We start from the raw sequence: 19,415 nt of genomic DNA on the forward strand, positions 1-19,415 counted from the left end.
AGATTTTTAGTTTGTAAAGCAATCAAACTGAAAACCATGTTTTTGAATGAGAAGGATGAGCTTTATGTTATCCTGAAATGTAGGTTTTCTGTTTGAAACAGCTACTCCCATTTCTCATTCCATGTTTATTTTGGATCAGTGTTGCTCTTTATAGCAGCAGTTATAGAAAATCCTGACGTTGCTATCAGGTTCTCCAGACAGAGCAGGAACAAATTTTGAGAGTGATTCAGCTTTGGGTGAACATACCATGAGGTTTGCACATGCAAACCTGAGTCCAAACTCACTCTGGGCTTTGTTTGGACAAGCCAGCTATTTGGTTGTCCAGACAGAGCAGAGCACTGTCAGCAGACCAGATTTGCAGGTGTAAGCAGTCAGATCACATGCCAGGCTTTGCTTGGGAATGCCCATTTGTCCAGGTAGAATGGGAATAAATTCTGACAGCAATCCAGCTTTGTATCTGCAAGCTATTAGGCTTGCCCTGTCAGACCATACTTCAAGCTTTCCTCTCTGCTTTACTTGGACAAGCTAGCAGCTGACTTATCCAGACAGAGCGTGAACAAGTTTTGACAGGGCCCAGGCTTTCTTTTTTGCTGTGCTTGGACAAGCTGGCTACCAGCTTGTCCAGGAAGAGTAGGAGGCAGTTCTGACACTGATAGTGCTTTAAAGTTTAATATAAAAAATCTTTTGTGCCTGGTAAGCAGTTGGCAGTCAGTTCAGATCATCATGTGATTACTGTACGTTGCACCAAATATCAGCCAAGATGCTATATATTGTGCCAGTTGTAAGTTTCAGTTTCAAGGATAGACATATGCTGAGTGTTTTGCATTAGTCAAGACTGCATATAAATATGCAACCTATGCATGGATATCTGCTGCCAAATTCAGCAAGCTTAGGACGGGTTATAGCTGGCACTTTAGATATAGTGATACAAAGGCACTTCTTATCACAGCTGTTACCTGCAAATCCAGTGACTGTTGAAAATCAAAGAACATTCCCACACAGCATACTTGATCTTTCAGAGGGAGTTCAGCTTGTCCAGTACAGGCTAAATCTCAGTCACCAAGTATAGATTCCTATATAACAGCACTTCCATCTTGTCTGGATTTAATTTTATTTTGTTCACCCTCATCTAGCCCATTATCAATGGGCAACGATTAATGGTACTGGTTGTTTTCCTAGAGTTAAATAGTAAGGAGCAGTTGGGTTGGGTGTTATTGCCACGCTAATGGGACTCCAAATCATTAGATAACACACATACACACAGGCAGTGGTTTCAGGTTGAAAATTATGGAGGAAAAGATAGAACCCTATAGGATAGAAGCTTATGGGTTGAACAGTAAGCCCTACCACTTTTTAGAACTATAACCCAACAATAAACAGCAGCACCACTGCAAGACAGTGAATTTAAGGTCCAGTCCTACCAGATGGTCTAACTATTAGGAGAATCAAACTTCACCATCCAGCTTCCAATGTATATCATCCACCAAAGCAGTCCAACTGTCTTTATATCATATTCTAGCCAAAACCCTGACTGTAATTAGTCCAAATTATTAGTTTCATCCAAATGTGTTTGGAGCTGAAAAACCACTATCTTTATCACATTTCCCAGAAATTGAATGTTTGAGACTAAAGTATAATTCCACAGAACTTTGAGGTGAAAAACTATCTCCTCTAGGCAGGGGTTGGGGCAAAACACATCTCACTTGTAAGGAGGCACTGATTATCTCCCTTAGCCATGGACAAATACTATTCTGGCCAATTCAACAAGCTAAAAAGGACAAAGCATAAGTAACCCTGTCCACATCGTTCAAGATGTACCGGCTGAAAAGAATCTAAGATAACAAGATAAATTATGGCCATCTCTGCATTTCACAGGTCAGCTAAGATTTCAATAATATTACCAACAGATGAGAAAGAGAACACACCAAATGATCCAGATCTATCAGGTACCTGGGTCTAACCATTTTAACTAATTTGCCAGTGTAGAGGTTAGTGCTAGTCACCAAACTAAAACTGACCACACACTGATATGATTTGTCTATGACACTGGAATAAAACACAGCTCTTCCACTTTCAGTTTACAGTTCCATCCAAAATGAATACCAAATCCAGCATGAACCTTGCTGTATGTACATGAAGCTAGGTACCAGTTGAGACAGTTCTGTGATCTTTAGGGAAGACATGAAATCCTGAGCTTCTCCTAAGCCTCAGGACAAGTCATTTAGGGTAATTCACTGCAGTGCTTGAGGTAATCCTAGCTCAGAAAGAGAGAGATTTTAGGTAGTGGAGTGAAGAGTACACTAACAATATCCTTTTAGTATCCTGGCCATGCAGGTGCACTTCTGTATAGTCAAAGCTGGCAGACTGTTAGCTGGATCTTTCATCCCCTTGCTTTCCAGTCACAGCCTGTTGCAGCCTAGTGGCCAGAAGTTGCAGACAACTCTTTCCCCTCCCCCTGCTTCTCTCAGCTAGATCTCTATAATACACATTAAGTCAGTACTTACCCCTGGTCTTAAATCCTGGATTACATGATTGGTTAGAATGCCACCTGAAAGGTTGATCCTGACAGATTGCAACCTCCCTTCATATCTTTGTTTCCATACAAACTCCATTACACTGCATCAGATGCCTCAAATAGAGGAAAATGTGAAATGGCAAAATAAGGGCATGGAAATATTTTGATAGGCCAACCTAAACCTTGTTCATAGTGTAGATTTCCCACCCTTGTCCTGTGCATAATTATGAACTCTATATATTGGTACATACTTTTATCTATTACAGTAGAGGTATATGGAAAGAATTCATCTGTGTGAGGTTACATTTTTAGGAAACAAAACTTTTGGAGTTTATGACATGTGAGATTGAGATATTCCAGGCCCACAGGAATCACCTGTCCTGAAATGCCTTTTATCATATCCTGCCACAATGTAGCTGTTGTTAGATTTTTAACATGGATGATTTCATTATTCATACTGAAAGTTTCAAAGCAGGAACATAAGAAAGCTAAAAATGCAATTCTAGAACATTTCAGGAGAAATTCAGGAGATAATCAAGATACATTCAAATCACATTAAAAAAGAAAAAATGTTTATTGAAGAATGCTTTAGTTGTGCATCTTTCTGTTTACTTGTTTAAGGCAGTTAATATTCATTTGTTGCAACCTATTTTATATAAATCTTATTTATTTCAGAAAATAAATAAGCAGGAAAATTCAGGAAGCCTAGAGACCATCAGTGAGTCTGTTCCACATCCAATGCCTTTTCCACCTACTTCTGTGAAGTCGTCTTCTCCAAAGCTTGATCCTTCTGAAGTCTATCTGAAATCTAAAACATTGTTTGAAGATAAACGTGAGTACATAGACTTCAGTTGCTTGCTGCTCCAGGGTTTTGTTTTTGTTTCTTTTTTTTTTTTTTTTAGGAAATGCTTTCTGATTTCTGCATTGTCAATCTCACCCCTAAAAGAGGTGGCTTTAATTTTACTAATCCACAGCATACATATTTCCCAGCCAGAACGTCATATTATTCTGTCAGTATAAATTATAATCTTCTTCAAACTTCTGAAAACTATATGTTGAAAGTGATTGCTTTGAGACCATCTTCAAACTACTGGACATCTTCAAAGTACTATCTATAAAAGCTCAAATGCACATGTATTATGTGTAAAAAAATTTAAGTGAAGCAGTCTTCTAATCTAAACTGTGTTAGTCTCAGGACTTATTTCTCCAATCATTCATACTTCATCCTTCCCTGCCCGTAAAATTAAAATCTTTTTTTCTTAGAATGAAACACTTCCAAGAAATGAGACAATCTGTTTGCTTTTGCTTTTTTTTTCTCCCACAGATTTCTCTTAGGAAAAAGTGATATTTAGTACAGGTAGTCCTCGCTTACTGACTGCCTCATTCAGCGACCATTCAAAGTTCCAACGGTGCTAAAAAAATAACTTTATGATGAATGCCTGCATTTACAACCTTCACAGTGTCCCTCAGTCACCTGATTGCCATTACAGTCAGTACATGTCCTGTACCTGACCTGTTATTTTTCTCCCACCTCTCCCCTTGCAGAGCACAGAGTGGAGAGGAAGGAATTACAAGATAGTAAGCAGGCACACAATGGGGAATACACATTGAAAGCAATGTGTTGGCACTGGCAATGCAGACAGCCCAGGAAAATTACAAGATGGCGGCGCCTCGTTTGGCTGTGGCTGCATTGGCTCTCAATAGTTTATTGGTTAAGCAGCAAGTTTGTACAATTAGATTGTTATATGACTGGCAATACATATGGGAACTGCAGACATACAATGGGCATCCTGCTGTTTTGGGGAGACTAAGTTGCCTTGGGTTGCTGCGCCAGCAGGACCTGGAGACTTACAGGACTGCAGGTTCTCTCACTGGTATTGGCTGTTTTTCGAGGAGATGGAGGAGACAGCGGAGGAGGCAGTGTGATAGAAAGCGAAGGCGGGGGAGCCGGGGAGGACTAACAGCAAGGCTGAAGGTCAACCCACATAGAGCACCGCTTCCATCCATTTTGTTTACTAATGTTCGTTCTCTGGAGAACAAAATGGATTATTTGAAGTTGGATTTTACAACAAGGCGTAAGGTGAGAGACTATTGTGCTATAGTGCTGATGGAGACGTGGTTAAAGTCATCTGTTTCTGAGAAGGCTGTTGGCATGGAGGGGTTAACGATCTTCCGACTGGATAGGAGTCTTGCTCTGAGTGGAAAAACTCGTGGTGGAGTATGCATTTATATCAATAACAGATGGTGCATCACCTCAAAGGTGGTTTCAACTTATTGTTCGCTGAATGGGGAGTTGTTGACTATCAGATGCAGACCTTTTTATTTGCCTAGGGAATTCACCGTTATTATTATTACAGCTGTATATATACCCCCCTCTGCAAATACGAGGGAGATCTTGAAAGTCCTTTATCACACTATCAGTGACCTGTAAACTGTCCACTCAGAGGGTGTGTTTGTTGTACTTGGAGACTTTAATTAGGTTAATTTGAAAACAGTCGTCCCTCATTTCCATCAATATGTGGATTTTGCAACCAGGAGTAGGGACACATTGGATTTAGCCTATTCCTAACATCAAGAGTGTATTTAAGGCCTTTCCCTACCCCAATCTCGGTTCCTCAGACCATCTCACTGTAATGCTAATTCCAGCATATAGGCCTTTGTTAACTAGAGAAAAACCAATTGTGAAGCAGGTGAGAGTTAAGCCTGAGGGAGCAATGGAAGCATTACGAAGCTGTTTTGAGTGTACAGGCTAGGTTATGTTTAGGGAAGCTGCAACGAATAACCAACATATGAATGTGGAGGAATATGTATGTAACTGCATCTGTAACTGCATATATCCAGAAGTGTATGGAGGATGTCAGTATTACTAAGAATGTCATTTTACGGGCGAATCGGAAAGCTTGGATGACTCATGAAGTATATATGAAGTTGAAAGTGAGGAATGCTGCTTTTAAGTCTGGTGATATGGGGGCTTTTAGAGCAGCTAGAGCTGATCTGAACTGGGCTATAAGAAAAGCGGGCTTATGATCAGAAAGTTCAGAATTTTTTTCACGTTTCTAAAAATACCAGGCGTATGTGGCAGGGTATTCAGACTGTTACAGATTATAAGACTATTCCGACATCATGTGAGGAGAATACAGATTTTCTTCATGAACTTAATAGGTTTTTTGGTAGGTTTGAAGCATTTAACAATACTCCTGTGAGGAAGGTTGTATCTCATCCTGATGAGCAGGCACCTACCCTTGATGTAGTTGATGTTCGAAGGACCCTGAGAAAAATTAATATTCAGAAAGCAGCGGGCCCAGATAATATTCCAGGGCGGGTACTGAGGGACTGTGCTGAACACCTGGCCAGCGTCCTCTCAGACATATTTAATATTTCCTTGCACCAGGCTGTGGTCCCAGTAGGCTTTAAGACTGCAACTATTATACCTGTGCCTAAAAAAATCTATGATCACGTGTCTCAATGTTTACCGCCCAATAGTACTCACTCCCATTGAAATGTTTTGAGAGGCTGATGAAGAATTACATTGTTTCCAGACTCCCTCCTTTGTTTGATCCACTTCAGTTTGCTTATTGATGGAATCGCTCTGTAGAGGATGCTATCTCTTCTGTTCTTCATTCGAATCTGGTACATCTTGAGAAGAATAGCTGTGTGCGATTGCTGTTTGTAGATTTCAGCTCAGCATTCAATATGATTGTTCCCCAGCATTTGGTGGACAAACTGGGTTCTCTGGGTTCAGTACTCCCTTGTGTAATTGGCTACTTGACTTCCTTACTGAGAGGTCTCAATTGGTGTGAGCTGGAAATAATATCTCTATCTCTATCTCTCTGAGCAACAGCTCCCCACAGGACTGTGTCCTGACCCCATTGTTGTTCACCCTGATGACCATGACTGTTGTGGCAGGTTCACCACCAATTCCATTGTGAAATATGTGGATAATACAATGGTGGTGGGCCTTATAGGGATGACAATGAGTGGGCTTATAGGGAGGAGGTGAAGGGTTTGGTGGAGTGGTGTAATAAAAACAGCTTGGTCTTAAATGTGGAAGAAACAAAGGAGATTATTATAGATTTCAGGAAGAATCGGTGTAGTCACGCTCCACTTAATAACATAGCTGTGGAGTCAGTCAGTAGCATTAGATTCCTAGGGGTGCAGTTAACGAATAGTCTGACCTGGTCCCTTAACACCGCATTTTTGTTAAAACGAGCACAGCAATGTTTACATTTTTTGCACCAGATGAGGAAAGTACATCTCCCATCTTCCATTCTCCTTACTTTCTATAGAGGCACTATAGAGAGTGTACTTACCAACTGTATTTCCATCTGGTTTGGAGGCTGTAGTGCCTCAGACAGAAAATCGGTGCAGAGGGTAGTAAGGGCAGCAAAGAAGATAATTGGGATCTCTCTGCCTCTCATCCAAGATCTAGCATATGCGTGCTGTTTGTCTGGTGCTCAAAAGATCGTCAATGCCGCCTCCCATCCTCATCATGGCCTGTTTTCTTTGTTACCCTCTGGGAAGAGGTTCCGCTGTATCCGATGTAGAACAGCCAGATTGGGAAATAGCTTTGTCCCCCCAGGCTATTGGATTCCTGAATGTTTAATAAGTAAATGCCAATGTGTATAGAATGTATATTTTATAGTAATTATGATATCTTGATTGTACTTTTAGTGTCTGATTGTAATTGTGAGCCAACTGCAATGGAATTTCGTTTTATTATGCACTTGGTGTATAGTGTATAGTGGAATGACAATAAAGTTATTATTCTATTCTATTCTATATTTTGTTCTCTATTCCCCATTGTGTGCTTGCTTACTCTCTTGTAATCCCTTCTCTCCCATCTCTCTGCTCTCTGGGGGTTGGGGGGTGGGTTGAGAAAACAAATCAGGAGAGTTTGTCTACAGAAATCACTTGTTTTTCTTCTTTTCCCCCATTTACAGAGCAGAGTAATTGGAGAGGAAGGGATTACAAGAGAGTAAGGAGGCACACAATGGGGAATACACCAGGCTGTTTGAGTTGCCAGCGCCAATGGATTGCTTTCAATGTGTATTCCCCATTGTGTGCCTGCTTGCTCTCTTGTAATTCATTCCTCTCCAGTGAATGCAAATGCAAACATTAATTCCCTTCTTGCTAATTATCTCAGTACCCCAGTGACCATTCCAAAGGGCAGAAGAGTGGGGAAAAGAAAAGCACAGTCATGGTCACATGATTTCCCACTTAGCAACTGTTTTACTTAATGACAGAACTACTGGTCCCAACTGTGGTTGCTAAATAGGGACTACCTGTACTGTGTTACCTAAGAACCTAAAATAATGTATTCTTTTTTAGATTCCACATAATTGGCAAAACAGATTATGTAATATTTAAAAATATCAGTTGCTTTTGAGAACATACTCTAATGGAATATATAGTTCACACACTCAGAAAACACTATGCTGGTGTTTCTAAGGAAGAGTGTTTATAATATGGAGCAGCTATTGCTTATATATAACAGATACAATTAAGGAACCTTAAATCTTCACAGAAGTAATAAATAACAATCAAACCACAATTTTAAGTATTATGCCTGCTAAAAGAATACAAAAATTAAGGTGTAAAATTGAATAGCACCAATAACTAGGTAAAACCTTCCTTCTAAAATTTGATAATAGGATAACTTAGCAAAGTATTATTGATAGAGTATTACACAATCAAGGTATCGTAATGGAAAAGACACTACTGTGAACGTTACCCAACCAAATTATCTAGAGGTTGTTGAACAAGTTTCCTTTTGTTTACTTGTTGACCAAGAATTTCTTAGGAACTAGTTAGTTGGGTTAAGTGGGAAAACTTTGAAAAAGATGTTCTAAGGTTTGTATCTTGCGAGATCTTGTCAGAAAACCTGGTAAAACTGTTGGCGAGATTTGCCTGGGGATTGCTTAGATTGCTAAACAGTTAAAATTTATTTTCTGAACTTTTGAAATGCCTAAACAACATGACTTGCTAACCTTGTACTTCTATTTTAAACCATCAAGAGGTTTGCTAGTCATGGTATAACAAGGTTAATCAATAAATATATGTTGTGAAAGGGTACGTTATTTGTAACATATACCGTATTCGCAGATGTGTATAAGGCAGTATGTACATATTGTATTGGTTTAAATTACATCTTTCCTTTGGCTTATCTTACTATAGTTTATTCCCTGAAGGACTGTTATTTCAGCTGGATTCATTAAAAGGATGGGGAGCTGGTCTCATACACTCTTCTTTCCCTTTCCATCTAGTCATACAAGAAATCAGTTGCAGAACTGAGGGTGGGACCTTTGGATGGGCCATGATAAAAAGGAGCAGATAAGCCCAAGGCCCAGTCTGAGGGGTAAACAACAACTAAATGGGATTTAAGAATAAGAATATTTGAACTGTTTGTTACAGATGTTATATTAGATTTTGTTTTGATTTTTAGCAAAGTATTTGTTGGTAGTATGAAACCACTAGAACGGAGCTGCTCTAGAGACCAAAAAAATCTTGTTTATTTAAAGAATCCTACTTGTTCAGACAGGCAGAATTTTGTTAAATGTTTGTGCTTTGCAGCTGGAGTGTTAATCATTCTAAATAATGATTTAATCTTGCAGGTGTGTTAACTATGTTATTTACAATATCTTTAGAAAGTAATTTGATTCTAAGTGAATAACATGATTTAGTTTTAATTTTTGTGTATACTGTTTTTAAATGGCATTGGCCCTTGTTAACACATATCTTTTCCATTGCTTTTAACACATATCTTTCCTCCCTTGTTAACACATATCTTTCCCACCCATTTTTACTAGCTCCAAACACAAAGGATTTAGATGTTTTCCTTCGAAAGCAAGAATCTGGGTTTGGTTTCCGGGTTCTTGGAGGAGATGGTCCTGATCAGTCAGTAAGTCAAGTATTTATTACTTTATATTGGAATTGATTGATTATGTGCCATCAAGTCAGTGTCCTGTCTTAGCAGCTGCATAGATAGGTCTTCTCCAGAATGATTTGTTCACAACCTGATTCTTCAGGTGATGCATCTTATATTCCATGTTTCCATTATAATTTTGTTTTTGCAGCTTCAGACTTTCTTTTCCTGCATGGGAACATCAGCAACTAGATATCCTGAAGACTTTAATCTAGCTCCATCATAAACACCATTAATACTCCAAGAGATCCTCACCTTTCCTCAGTAGCATGTTGAGTGCCATCCAGTCTTATCTGGCACTATATTATCAGTCACTTTATCTTGTCTACCCATCATGTTTTCTTCATAAAGTACAAGAATGCTTTAAGATTGCCTTCTCCCACATAGTATGTAATAATGACTTTGCCATTGTCACTAAAGTGATTATGTGCCTCCAGTATCTTCCTATATCACTGTTGCCCAATATATGCTTTAACTGGGCAGCTGGAATGACCTGCTGGGAATACTTAGCCCTGGTGTACACTCCTGGCATTCTTTGCTTATCCTCCCAAGAAACAACCCCCACCATGATGAGGTACCATAGCAGGATTTGAACTGCCAATTTATATTACTAGCAGTATTTCAACTGCAGTTGTAGTTGATAGTATAGGTAGGCTTCGGGTTATGACAACAGTTGGGACTGGGATTGCCATTGCTAAGCAATGCGGTCATAAAGTGTGACATCACATGACTATATTGCTTAGCAATGGCAATCCAGGCAGTCCCAGTTGCCACTGTAACCCCAATATGCACAGGTTGTTAGGCAGGAAGCGGTGGGAGTCTCAGGAAGGAATGTGAGAGTGCCGCGGGGGAGTGAGGGAGGCCCTAGGAGGCCCGGCACAGGCTTCATGTGAGTTGGGGCAGAAGGGTGCTACAGTGCAGCACAAGCACAGGAAAGCTAAGGGAAGGAGGGTGTGGGTCTGTGCGAGGGCAGGGAAGCTGAAGGAAGAAGGGTGTTGGTTGGTGCAAGCTCAGGGAGGCCGAGGGAAGAAGGACGCGGGTCCGTGGGTAGGCATCTCTTTCTCTTTGAGGACATGTTGGTATGGGGTAGATAAGTGAAAATAAGAACAGAGAAAAACTGCTAACATTATAAATGTGAGGAGTGGTCACTAAGTTGTTTTAGCAGTGTCGAAACTTTGAACAGTCATTAAATGAGGCAGTTGCTAAGTGAGGATGGCCTATATTGCTGGCCTGTTTTCTATATTAGGACCAGTATCCATAGAGCTTGATATATAAACAGAACTAATTTCAAGTGTGTGTGAATGTGAGAGGAATTGAGGTGGTTTATTCCCAAAGCATGCTTGCAGGGTTTCATCATGTATGGCTCCAGAGTATTCCCTGACTCTCAAATACTGTTTTGCAATGTGTGGAAGATGCTGCAATGGGAAAGATTGCTCTGAAAAACTCAGGAGTACTCGCAGAATATTCCACATTACCATTCTTCATGTAATAAAACTCTCCTAATGCAGAAAGGGTGGTTTGATTTAGATTTATCCACTGTGTTTTCCAAGAGATTTACAAAATGATAATAGTGGGCTAGGAGGGATATCCACAAAATCTCCTGCAGATCAAAGATGGCAAACGTGGATTTGGAATGTTGGACTACAATTCTTCTCTTTCTTGTTAATTGCTTATATTGGCTGGATTTGAGGAGACAGAATCTAACAACCCCTGGTAAATTACAGATTCCACACCCTTGTTGTTTCTGAACAGAGGCGTATCTGAGGTTTTAAAAACATGTGATGGGCATCCTCACAAAATGGCTGCCATGGAAGACTTGTTTATTCATAATATAACTGCCATAGTGAGTATTTAGCAAACTCAAAACTCTCATTTATCACAGTACAGACTAGCCCCTTTGATACTCCCTAATGAGAACTTTGTGGACCCAAAAGTATTCCTCCAAATAAATATGATATTAGAGGTTGGTATCTTGGATTAAATATACTATCTTCATTTTTATTTTTAATTAAAATAATAAAAGACAGGTGAGACAGGTTTTTTAACAGATCATTATCAAATTTTAAATTCAACTTAAATGACAATATATACAGTATATTCTAATTACTGATGTCAACTGTTTACAAACAGATAACTGTTAGAAGTAATTTGCTGGATTTTGGTGCATAGACTCTTCTAAAGTCTAAGACATTGATCTATAAATTGCATATGTATTTATTTGAATATTTATTTTATTTGTACATCTTCAGTTTAGGTTACAATTGATCACGTGTGCATACACTTTTAAGCATAATGGAATGTGAGATTCTGACCAACTCAGACATAGCTCAGACCTGTTTTCCTTATTTTGTGTTAGAGTCTATAATTATCCCATATTGCTGTAGATCTACATTGGAGCAATCATCCCACTAGGAGCAGCAGAGAAAGATGGTAGACTCCGTGCATCTGATGAGCTTGTATGCATTGATGGAATCCCAGTGAAAGGGAAATCACATAAGCAAGTTCTGGATTTAATGACAAGTGCTGCACGAAATGGACAGGTGCTGCTGACTGTTCGCAGGAAAATCTACTTTGGTGGTATGTGCCACGTCTTATTAATTAAGCCTATACTGTTGTACTTGGTACTGCTTTGTATCATGGCAGGGATTAATCCAAACATATAGTTCCATATCCCTCACTACTTTTGTCTATTCTTGTGACTAGCAACATTACATGAGTTTAATGAAAACAAAATGAGATGTGAAAAAGAAAAATGATAATACCACCTAGTAGCACTATGCAAAGCTTTCAAAAGAGAAGTTTTGTGATACTGTGGAGTTTGAAGTATGTGCATTATTACTTATTCCTGGTGTTCATGTTTAGGATTTGGGACATAAACCTGTTCTGTATGGGTTTGCAGGTCCCGTTAAGGATCAAGGTTGAAATCTTGAGGTCCTCCTGGATTTAGTGTTGATGCTAGATAGCTTTATAATATCTATGGCAGGGAGAGTTTTTATCTGTTTTATCTACCTGGAGGAGAGAAGCTTGACTCGAATGACTCAGGTTTAAGTCCCTTGAAGACTACTGTAATAAGATCTTCATGTGATTGCTCTTAAAGACAGTCTGGAAGTTTAAGCTGGCCCAGGATTCACCAGAAAAGTGAGGAGTAGGGTCTCTCCAAGATACACTGGTTGCCTGCCAAGCCAAGCATAATCTGACACAACCTGAGGAAAAAGTACAAAAGGAAAGTGCTTTGATATACAGGTAGTCCTCGGTTAACAGCAATTGGGACCAGAATTTCCATTGCTAAACAACATGGTTGTAAAGCACAACATCATGTGACCACATCGCTAAGCAATGGCATTTCCGGTTGCTATTGTTAAGCAAATCCCGCAACATCATTAAGTGCAATGTCATGTCATTATTTGCGACCTCCTGCCAGCTTCCCCATTGACTTTGCTTGTCAGCAGCTGGCAGTGAAGATTGCAAATGGTGAACACATGACCACAGGATGCTCGATGTCATAATTGCAAACCGGTCATTGAGTGCCCAGATCCCAATCACATGACTGTGGGGATGCTGCAATAGCCAGAATTTCAAGGAAAGGTAAGTACTACCTGTTCAGCGCTGTCGTAAATTCAATGGTGGTATAATAAACTGTGTTACAGTTTATAATGGTAGAATTTATAGCTTAGTTTCGAGGGACTAGTAGGACTACCACTGCCATAATACCCATTCTACATTGTTAATATAATCCCCTTCAAGGTGTGCTTGAAACAGAAAATTGTTTTGAACCTGAAACAAACATATTCTGTTATGGAGGTTCTGCTGAACTATTCCAGTTTGCCATCATTCACCAGAAACAAAACCCAGAACATTTTTGTTCCTGGTTTTGGCCAAAACAAAATCTGCAGGTATCGCTGAATGCTTTTATGAGGCAAATAGGGTAAGCTTGGTCACATTGTCATCCTCTCCTTTCCTCACATAATACAGCTTATCCCATTCACCTGATCTTCCCAGTATCTTCATTTCTCTTCCTTCTTTGCTACTCCTCAGATGCTCATGTGCAAATTCAGGATTTCCCATAGGCCAGCCTGCCCACCTGTCAACTTAGCACCTTCTTTTCCCTCCCTCCCCTCCCTCCCCTCAGCTCCTGAAATCGCAGGTGTCCTTGGCTTTTTCACATTCTTCCCCTTCCCACCAAAACACTTTGCCCAGAACACTTTTACATTTCAATCTGTATCCAGAGCTAAATGGCACCATTTTTCTTCATGGGATAGTCCATGTATGAACCGTTTGGCACATCCTGATTTGATTTTAATTATTAATTCTGCTTTCTCTATGGTAATAGTTTTAATAGTATTTTTATAAACTGCCCTGAATTATTATAACAGAAGGGAAAATACATTTTCTAAAAAGCACATACCCCTGTTTATCCATATATAAAATTGATCACATTGAATTGAATATGAGTCAGCAAGCTCAAAATATTTCATAGAAGCAAACATACCTGTACTTAAATAGTTGGTTCAGGGCTGATAGAACTGGAGCTGTGGCTTCCTGGGCTGACTGGAGTTGGAATTACATTGCTACAATTGAGTGCCAGCTTGTATTTTAAAAAAGGTTTCCACTGTGGGATAAATTGTCAGCCACTGTACAGAATACTTAATCTGCAGGATCAAACTGTGTAATCTGTAAATGTGAGTCACTTCTTTCTTTATAGTTCATTATCCAGCAGTTGAGTTATTAAAAGGATCTATCTGCTCATTCCTTCTCTAATCCAAAAATTTAGAAGCTGTTAATACATTCCAGGGGTTTCTGATGGATACATAAGCAGTAAGGAAATGAAAAGCATTGGGCACTTACACTTGTGTTCTGTTTCTATGGGGGGAAAGTGCTCTGTTAAAATAAATAAAATTAAGTAATAAATAGAGCATTTTTTATAATTCATACTAATATATTATGTTTGTACAAGCATAATACAAGATTGCAGTCATGTGACTGCAGGGGTGCTGGGATTGCTGGAACTTCGAGGACCAGTCATAAGTACCACTTGTTCAGTTCCATTGTAACTTTGAATGGTCGCTGAATGAGTGGTCGTTAACTGAGAACTACCTGTAGCGGGATTTTGGCATGGCTGACTAATTGTCATTGTCCTCCAGTTCCTTCTAGGTGAGGAGAATAATGTGACCTAGGAGGAGATAGGGATAATTGTCAAATGCACTGTAACATACATTCCAACCAGTACTCCATAGGAAAAATAACCTAGTCCTCCAAGGGTTTAAAGGACAGAGTGTTAGTTTGCTATATCTACCATGCAAATATCCAGGCACATGCAACAGCAGATGCAAGTATTCTATGGATGTGGTAGGACTCAAATGTGAAATTTCCAATGAAAGAGTCTGAGGAAAAATGGAAGACTTTGTTATTATAAGGAGATTTATTGTATTTGCAACAAAATTGTTTACTTCCTTAGGGAGACAAATCATGATTTTTTTTTTAATAGAAACACTTTATGGATTTTTGGCTCTAGAGGTTTAATGAGTTTTCAGATTAATAACAGTAGTCTTCAAAATACCTGTTGGTAATCCTTACATTGAAAATGGGGTTAAAATGTATGCAGCAGTTTGGAAACGGCTATTTCTGTTGCTAAACTTGGCATAGCATATGTTTGTGAATTCCTTTTGAATAAAATTGAATATGTGTGTTGAGTGTTACACCTCTGAAATTAGTCTATATTTTGAGTGCTTTGCACATGCCAGATTAATGTCAGTAATATATGTTTGCGTTGATAAACGTTTTTGCTGATTCATTTCTGTTTATGGTATTTCTAGCTGATAAACAACCAGAAGAAGAAATAACATCTGAAGTTCCTTTCATCTCCCAGAGTGGCTCCCCTAGACTCAACCGAGAAGAGATAATCAGCAAACGATTCCCAGAAGCCTATGATGTAGTGCTGCAACGGAAGGAGAATGAAGGATTTGGCTTTGTGATCCTTACCTCAAAGAATAAACCACCACGTGGTGGTAAGTATAATGAAATGTTAGCTTTGCTCATTATAGTAGTTCAGTTAGAGTTGTTTGTTTTCACTCTGCAAACTTTTGAACAAATCCAGGTTTATCCAGATTTTTAAAACTGCTTTCTTTCACAAACTTACATTTTTTTCTTATCTGAAAACTTCATTCAGTTTTATTCTTTTAAAGCATAGCCATCCTCAATATCTGAAATGCTGCTTCTTTCTCAGGCACAATAATGAATGTGTTTTGTATAGTAGTGGTGTCAGGTTGGGGGGACAGGGAGAGGATAATAGTGTCCTAAGGTGTCTGTTACCATGTTTTGGCAGCATCTAAAACTGGCTATTGCAACATGCTTTGTTTGAGGCTGTCTTTGAAGTTAACTGCATTCACATATAATGTTAAATGAGACTTACTGAGAATTCTGTCTTGTTGTTTATAAGTAGCATGCCTAGGCACATAGGCTGATTGCTCTCCTAGTCTCCTCCACCTTTTATATATGGCTAAACTAAATAGGAACTAACAAGGAAAGATTCCTATTAAATTTGATCCTAGCTCTGGCCTGTTACTCAAATGGGAAACCAACTATAGATGCTGGCTTTATATTCTGGTTGATTAAGGGAATAAAGGGTAACTTTGGCTATTTTTATGTGATCTTAAAACCTTGTATAGCTAGATAGAATATAAATCATTGGGGTATTTTCAGAGAATAGAAGTATATTTACACAGTAAGGCTTTCCTGGCTCCTTTACCCCTGAACATCAAAGGTTCCAATAGGATAGACCACTGAGGAACTCCAGCATAATGGGTAAATCAGAATACTTTGGCAAGGCTGTATTTATGCAAGCTAAGTGTCTTCCTGCTTTGGCAGGATGCCTTTAGTTACATACCATTGCATAAATGGAAAATACTTTATCTCCCCCCCCCCCAAATATTACTTGTGGTTTAGAAACTGTCATACTATTGAAATACTTCCTTAAAAAAAAGTTGTATAGCATTTAACCCATTTCTTGTTTCAGGAAACTTAGCCATGTTGGAGGCTCCACAAACCATTTTATGTTTGAATCCTTTACTTGGCATATACAGTAATAGAGCTATCATTAAATTTACTGAAGCATTGGGTATTTCTGACTACAGTTCTACAGAATGTAGCTGTTTTTTTATTTTTCAGAAAAAGTTTCTTTGAAAAGCAAAAGAGCTAGCTAGACTGACATTTTCTGGTCACTCATCAGTCCACTTCCTTTTTTTTTTTTCCTGATAACCTTATTGTTCCAAAACAATTAAAATAATTGTTCATTTCATGTTCAGTAAGAATATATTTGAATGGAGTCTCAGCTTCTGTTCTTCTAGGCATCTCATAATTAGATTTTTCCCATTGTATGAAAAAAGCATCTTTTGGGATCATATTAGGGTAGGTTCTATGGTATGTTTGACAGATTATTGGTTTTGTTAGATCTGCTTTTAAAATTGGAAAAAAATATAGATTCCATTTGTTATATTTATTTAAGCTCATAAAGTTTTATTAATTTACTTTTTATAAAATGCTGTTAGGGAGCAGTCTTCTGAACCTTTTTGGTGATAAATGCATCTTGTATCCTACCTTAAAAATACTAATTTCAGTTATCAAGCTGCCTAGTATGAGTAAACATGAAATGGAAAATTAGTTGTTTTAGAAGTTTGTCTGGACCATTCCACATGAGCTGGACCACATTGGCAGAATCAAAAAACAGTTTTATTCATTCATTCATTCATTCATTCAATCAGTCAATCAATTTATATAGCTGTCCATCTCACATATGTGGCTCTAGGCGGCTCACACAATTTATTCCATGTTTCAGATGAAAAAAAAATAACTGGAAGGGTCTTACAGGATAATTAGGGTTACATCAGCCTTGCCTCTTTCCAACGTCGTCTGTGCTTTCCTTTCCTCATACCACTCCGTGGGTTACCACTGTCAGTGTCCTTTGCTTTAAGCACAGCATATCCAACCAACTCACCGATCCCTCCTCCAATCTTTTTAACATTTTGCTTTCATTGTCTGTCCTTATCCACTCCACCAATGTCTTCTGATACATTAATAGTATTTGTAAAAACAGCTCTCATGAAGTATTGGTTAACGCTTGCTATCTTGGGAATGAAATCACAGCAGGACCTATCCACAAGTATAGTATCTTCTATGCAGAGTCGTAAAGGGAGATGAGCAGCTGCAAGGATTCATGCAGAATTAAGCCTTTCTTTACTATAGACCTCCAAGGTTTTGTAAATAGAGATGTTGGGAAAATAAACAGATTTAATACATTTCACCCCAGAATGTTAAGTTACAAGGTTTGGTGGCAAGAGCAACCTTTGAACTTCTAGCTGATATATTTTAAAATTACTGGATATCTGATATGATTCTCCAGGACTGGAGAATAACAGTTTAGTGCTTCTTAAAAACCCAGATAAATGTTCCTCAGACAGCTTGGCATACCTATTAGACTGAGATAGTGCACTCTTCATCCAGTATTTAACCATTTTTCTTCAATAGTAGATATTTGTAATTATGCCAGATTTGTGTGTATTGGCCCATTACACTGTAATAATGCATGGGAAGAATGACTTATGTACATATTCTTTGTCTTTAAATAGATAGCCATTAATTGTGTTAGGACTGAATTGTTTTATTCTTTAAAGAAGGGCATTAATGGTGGTAGATTCATAACAAAGACTGATTGTTAATATGCAATATGCATAGCCTTGCTTAGAGGTGTGGATTCTATATGAACAAGGATTTGAAGAGGGTTGATGTAATTACACTGAAATAAAATGAAAACTTTGACACTTAAAGTGCTACTAGACTACTTAGCAACTTTTCAAGTAGCATCTAACATTATGCAAGTCTGTCAAGTCTACAGCCAAAGTTATTTTTGTTAATTTTAATTATGTGTTAAATGCAGACATTAACACTTGAAATGATCTTGGAAGTAGACTGAAAGTTAGTGAAAGCTATTCAGAATGGTAATGATCAAGAGGCTACCTCAGTTAAAGGTAGTTGCTAAAGAATATTACAGAAATCCATATATGAATTTATCAAAGTATAAACTTTAGAAGCCCCATCATTATGTTACAGGATTTCTGAAAGAATTCTATCACCGAAGTAATCAGAATGCACACTTGGCTGAAAACATCTCCTAGGATCACTTTTTTGCTTAGCTATTAATTGTTCAGCATCTTATCTTAAAATTGCTCTTATTTTTCTATTATCTCCATGAAGACATTAATCTTATAAGACTAGTGTTGGTATTCAGAAGCTCTAATAACTTTTTTTTCATTATTAGTCTTTTTATTTAAATATTCAAATATGTTGGAGCTTTTCCTATGGGGGGGCATGTATTGCAACATTCTCCTGAACTTTTTCTCAGAGCTTCTGCATATCTGCAATACAGATTGGATTGGATTGGATTGGATTTAATATTCCTCTTTGTCCCAAGGAAATCCTAGGATTTTTATTACTATGGGATGGAGCTAAAAATCTTTTACAGTAGTCTCAGCACTTTTACAAAACCATCATTCTTGAAGTCTTTGAGAAATAGTTTAACCTGTATAAAACCAAAATAATTTTTAAATACAGTTAAATCAGACTATAAATATTAATATCAGGTTATGGATCTGGTGACATTCCTGTGTGATAGAGAATATTACTTTTTTCATTTCCTAGTGATTCCTCATAAGATTGGACGTGTTATTGATGGGAGTCCAGCTGATCATTGTGGAAAACTGAAAGTAGGAGATAGAATTTCTGCAGTGAATGGACAGTCAATCATAGACTTGTCACATGAAAATATTGTGCAGCTGATCAAAGATGCAGGGAATGCTGTCACACTCACTGTTATTGCTGAAGAAGGTAAGGAATAGTCATTGTTATGTTGCTGTTCACTGAAGTTGCATCTGTTTATATCTGCCACATGGTGGCAGTCTGGATCTCTGAGTATCTTTCAATAGTATT

General features: G+C 38.3%; 1 protein-coding gene across 2 annotated transcripts in view; it reads left to right on the top strand.

Annotated features, from left to right (window-relative positions):
- MAGI3 (membrane associated guanylate kinase, WW and PDZ domain containing 3) overlaps nt 1-19,415 on the top strand; it is a 140,322-nt gene that overhangs the window by 95,007 nt on the left and 25,900 nt on the right. For both annotated transcript variants that reach the window (XM_088154398.1, XM_088154399.1), the window contains exons 12-16: nt 3,191-3,347; nt 9,322-9,413; nt 11,822-12,014; nt 15,251-15,442; nt 19,128-19,313. In XM_088154398.1, the coding sequence (XP_088010524.1) occupies nt 3,191-3,347; nt 9,322-9,413; nt 11,822-12,014; nt 15,251-15,442; nt 19,128-19,313 (820 nt within the window). The remainder of the gene's footprint in view (nt 1-3,190; nt 3,348-9,321; nt 9,414-11,821; nt 12,015-15,250; nt 15,443-19,127; nt 19,314-19,415) is intronic.

The sequence above is a fragment of the Python bivittatus genome, unplaced genomic scaffold (genome assembly GCF_059951505.1).
Source record: "Python bivittatus isolate LINGU-HERP-01145 unplaced genomic scaffold, Pbiv_v1 ctg000700_np1212, whole genome shotgun sequence".
NCBI lineage: Eukaryota > Metazoa > Chordata > Lepidosauria > Squamata > Pythonidae > Python > Python bivittatus.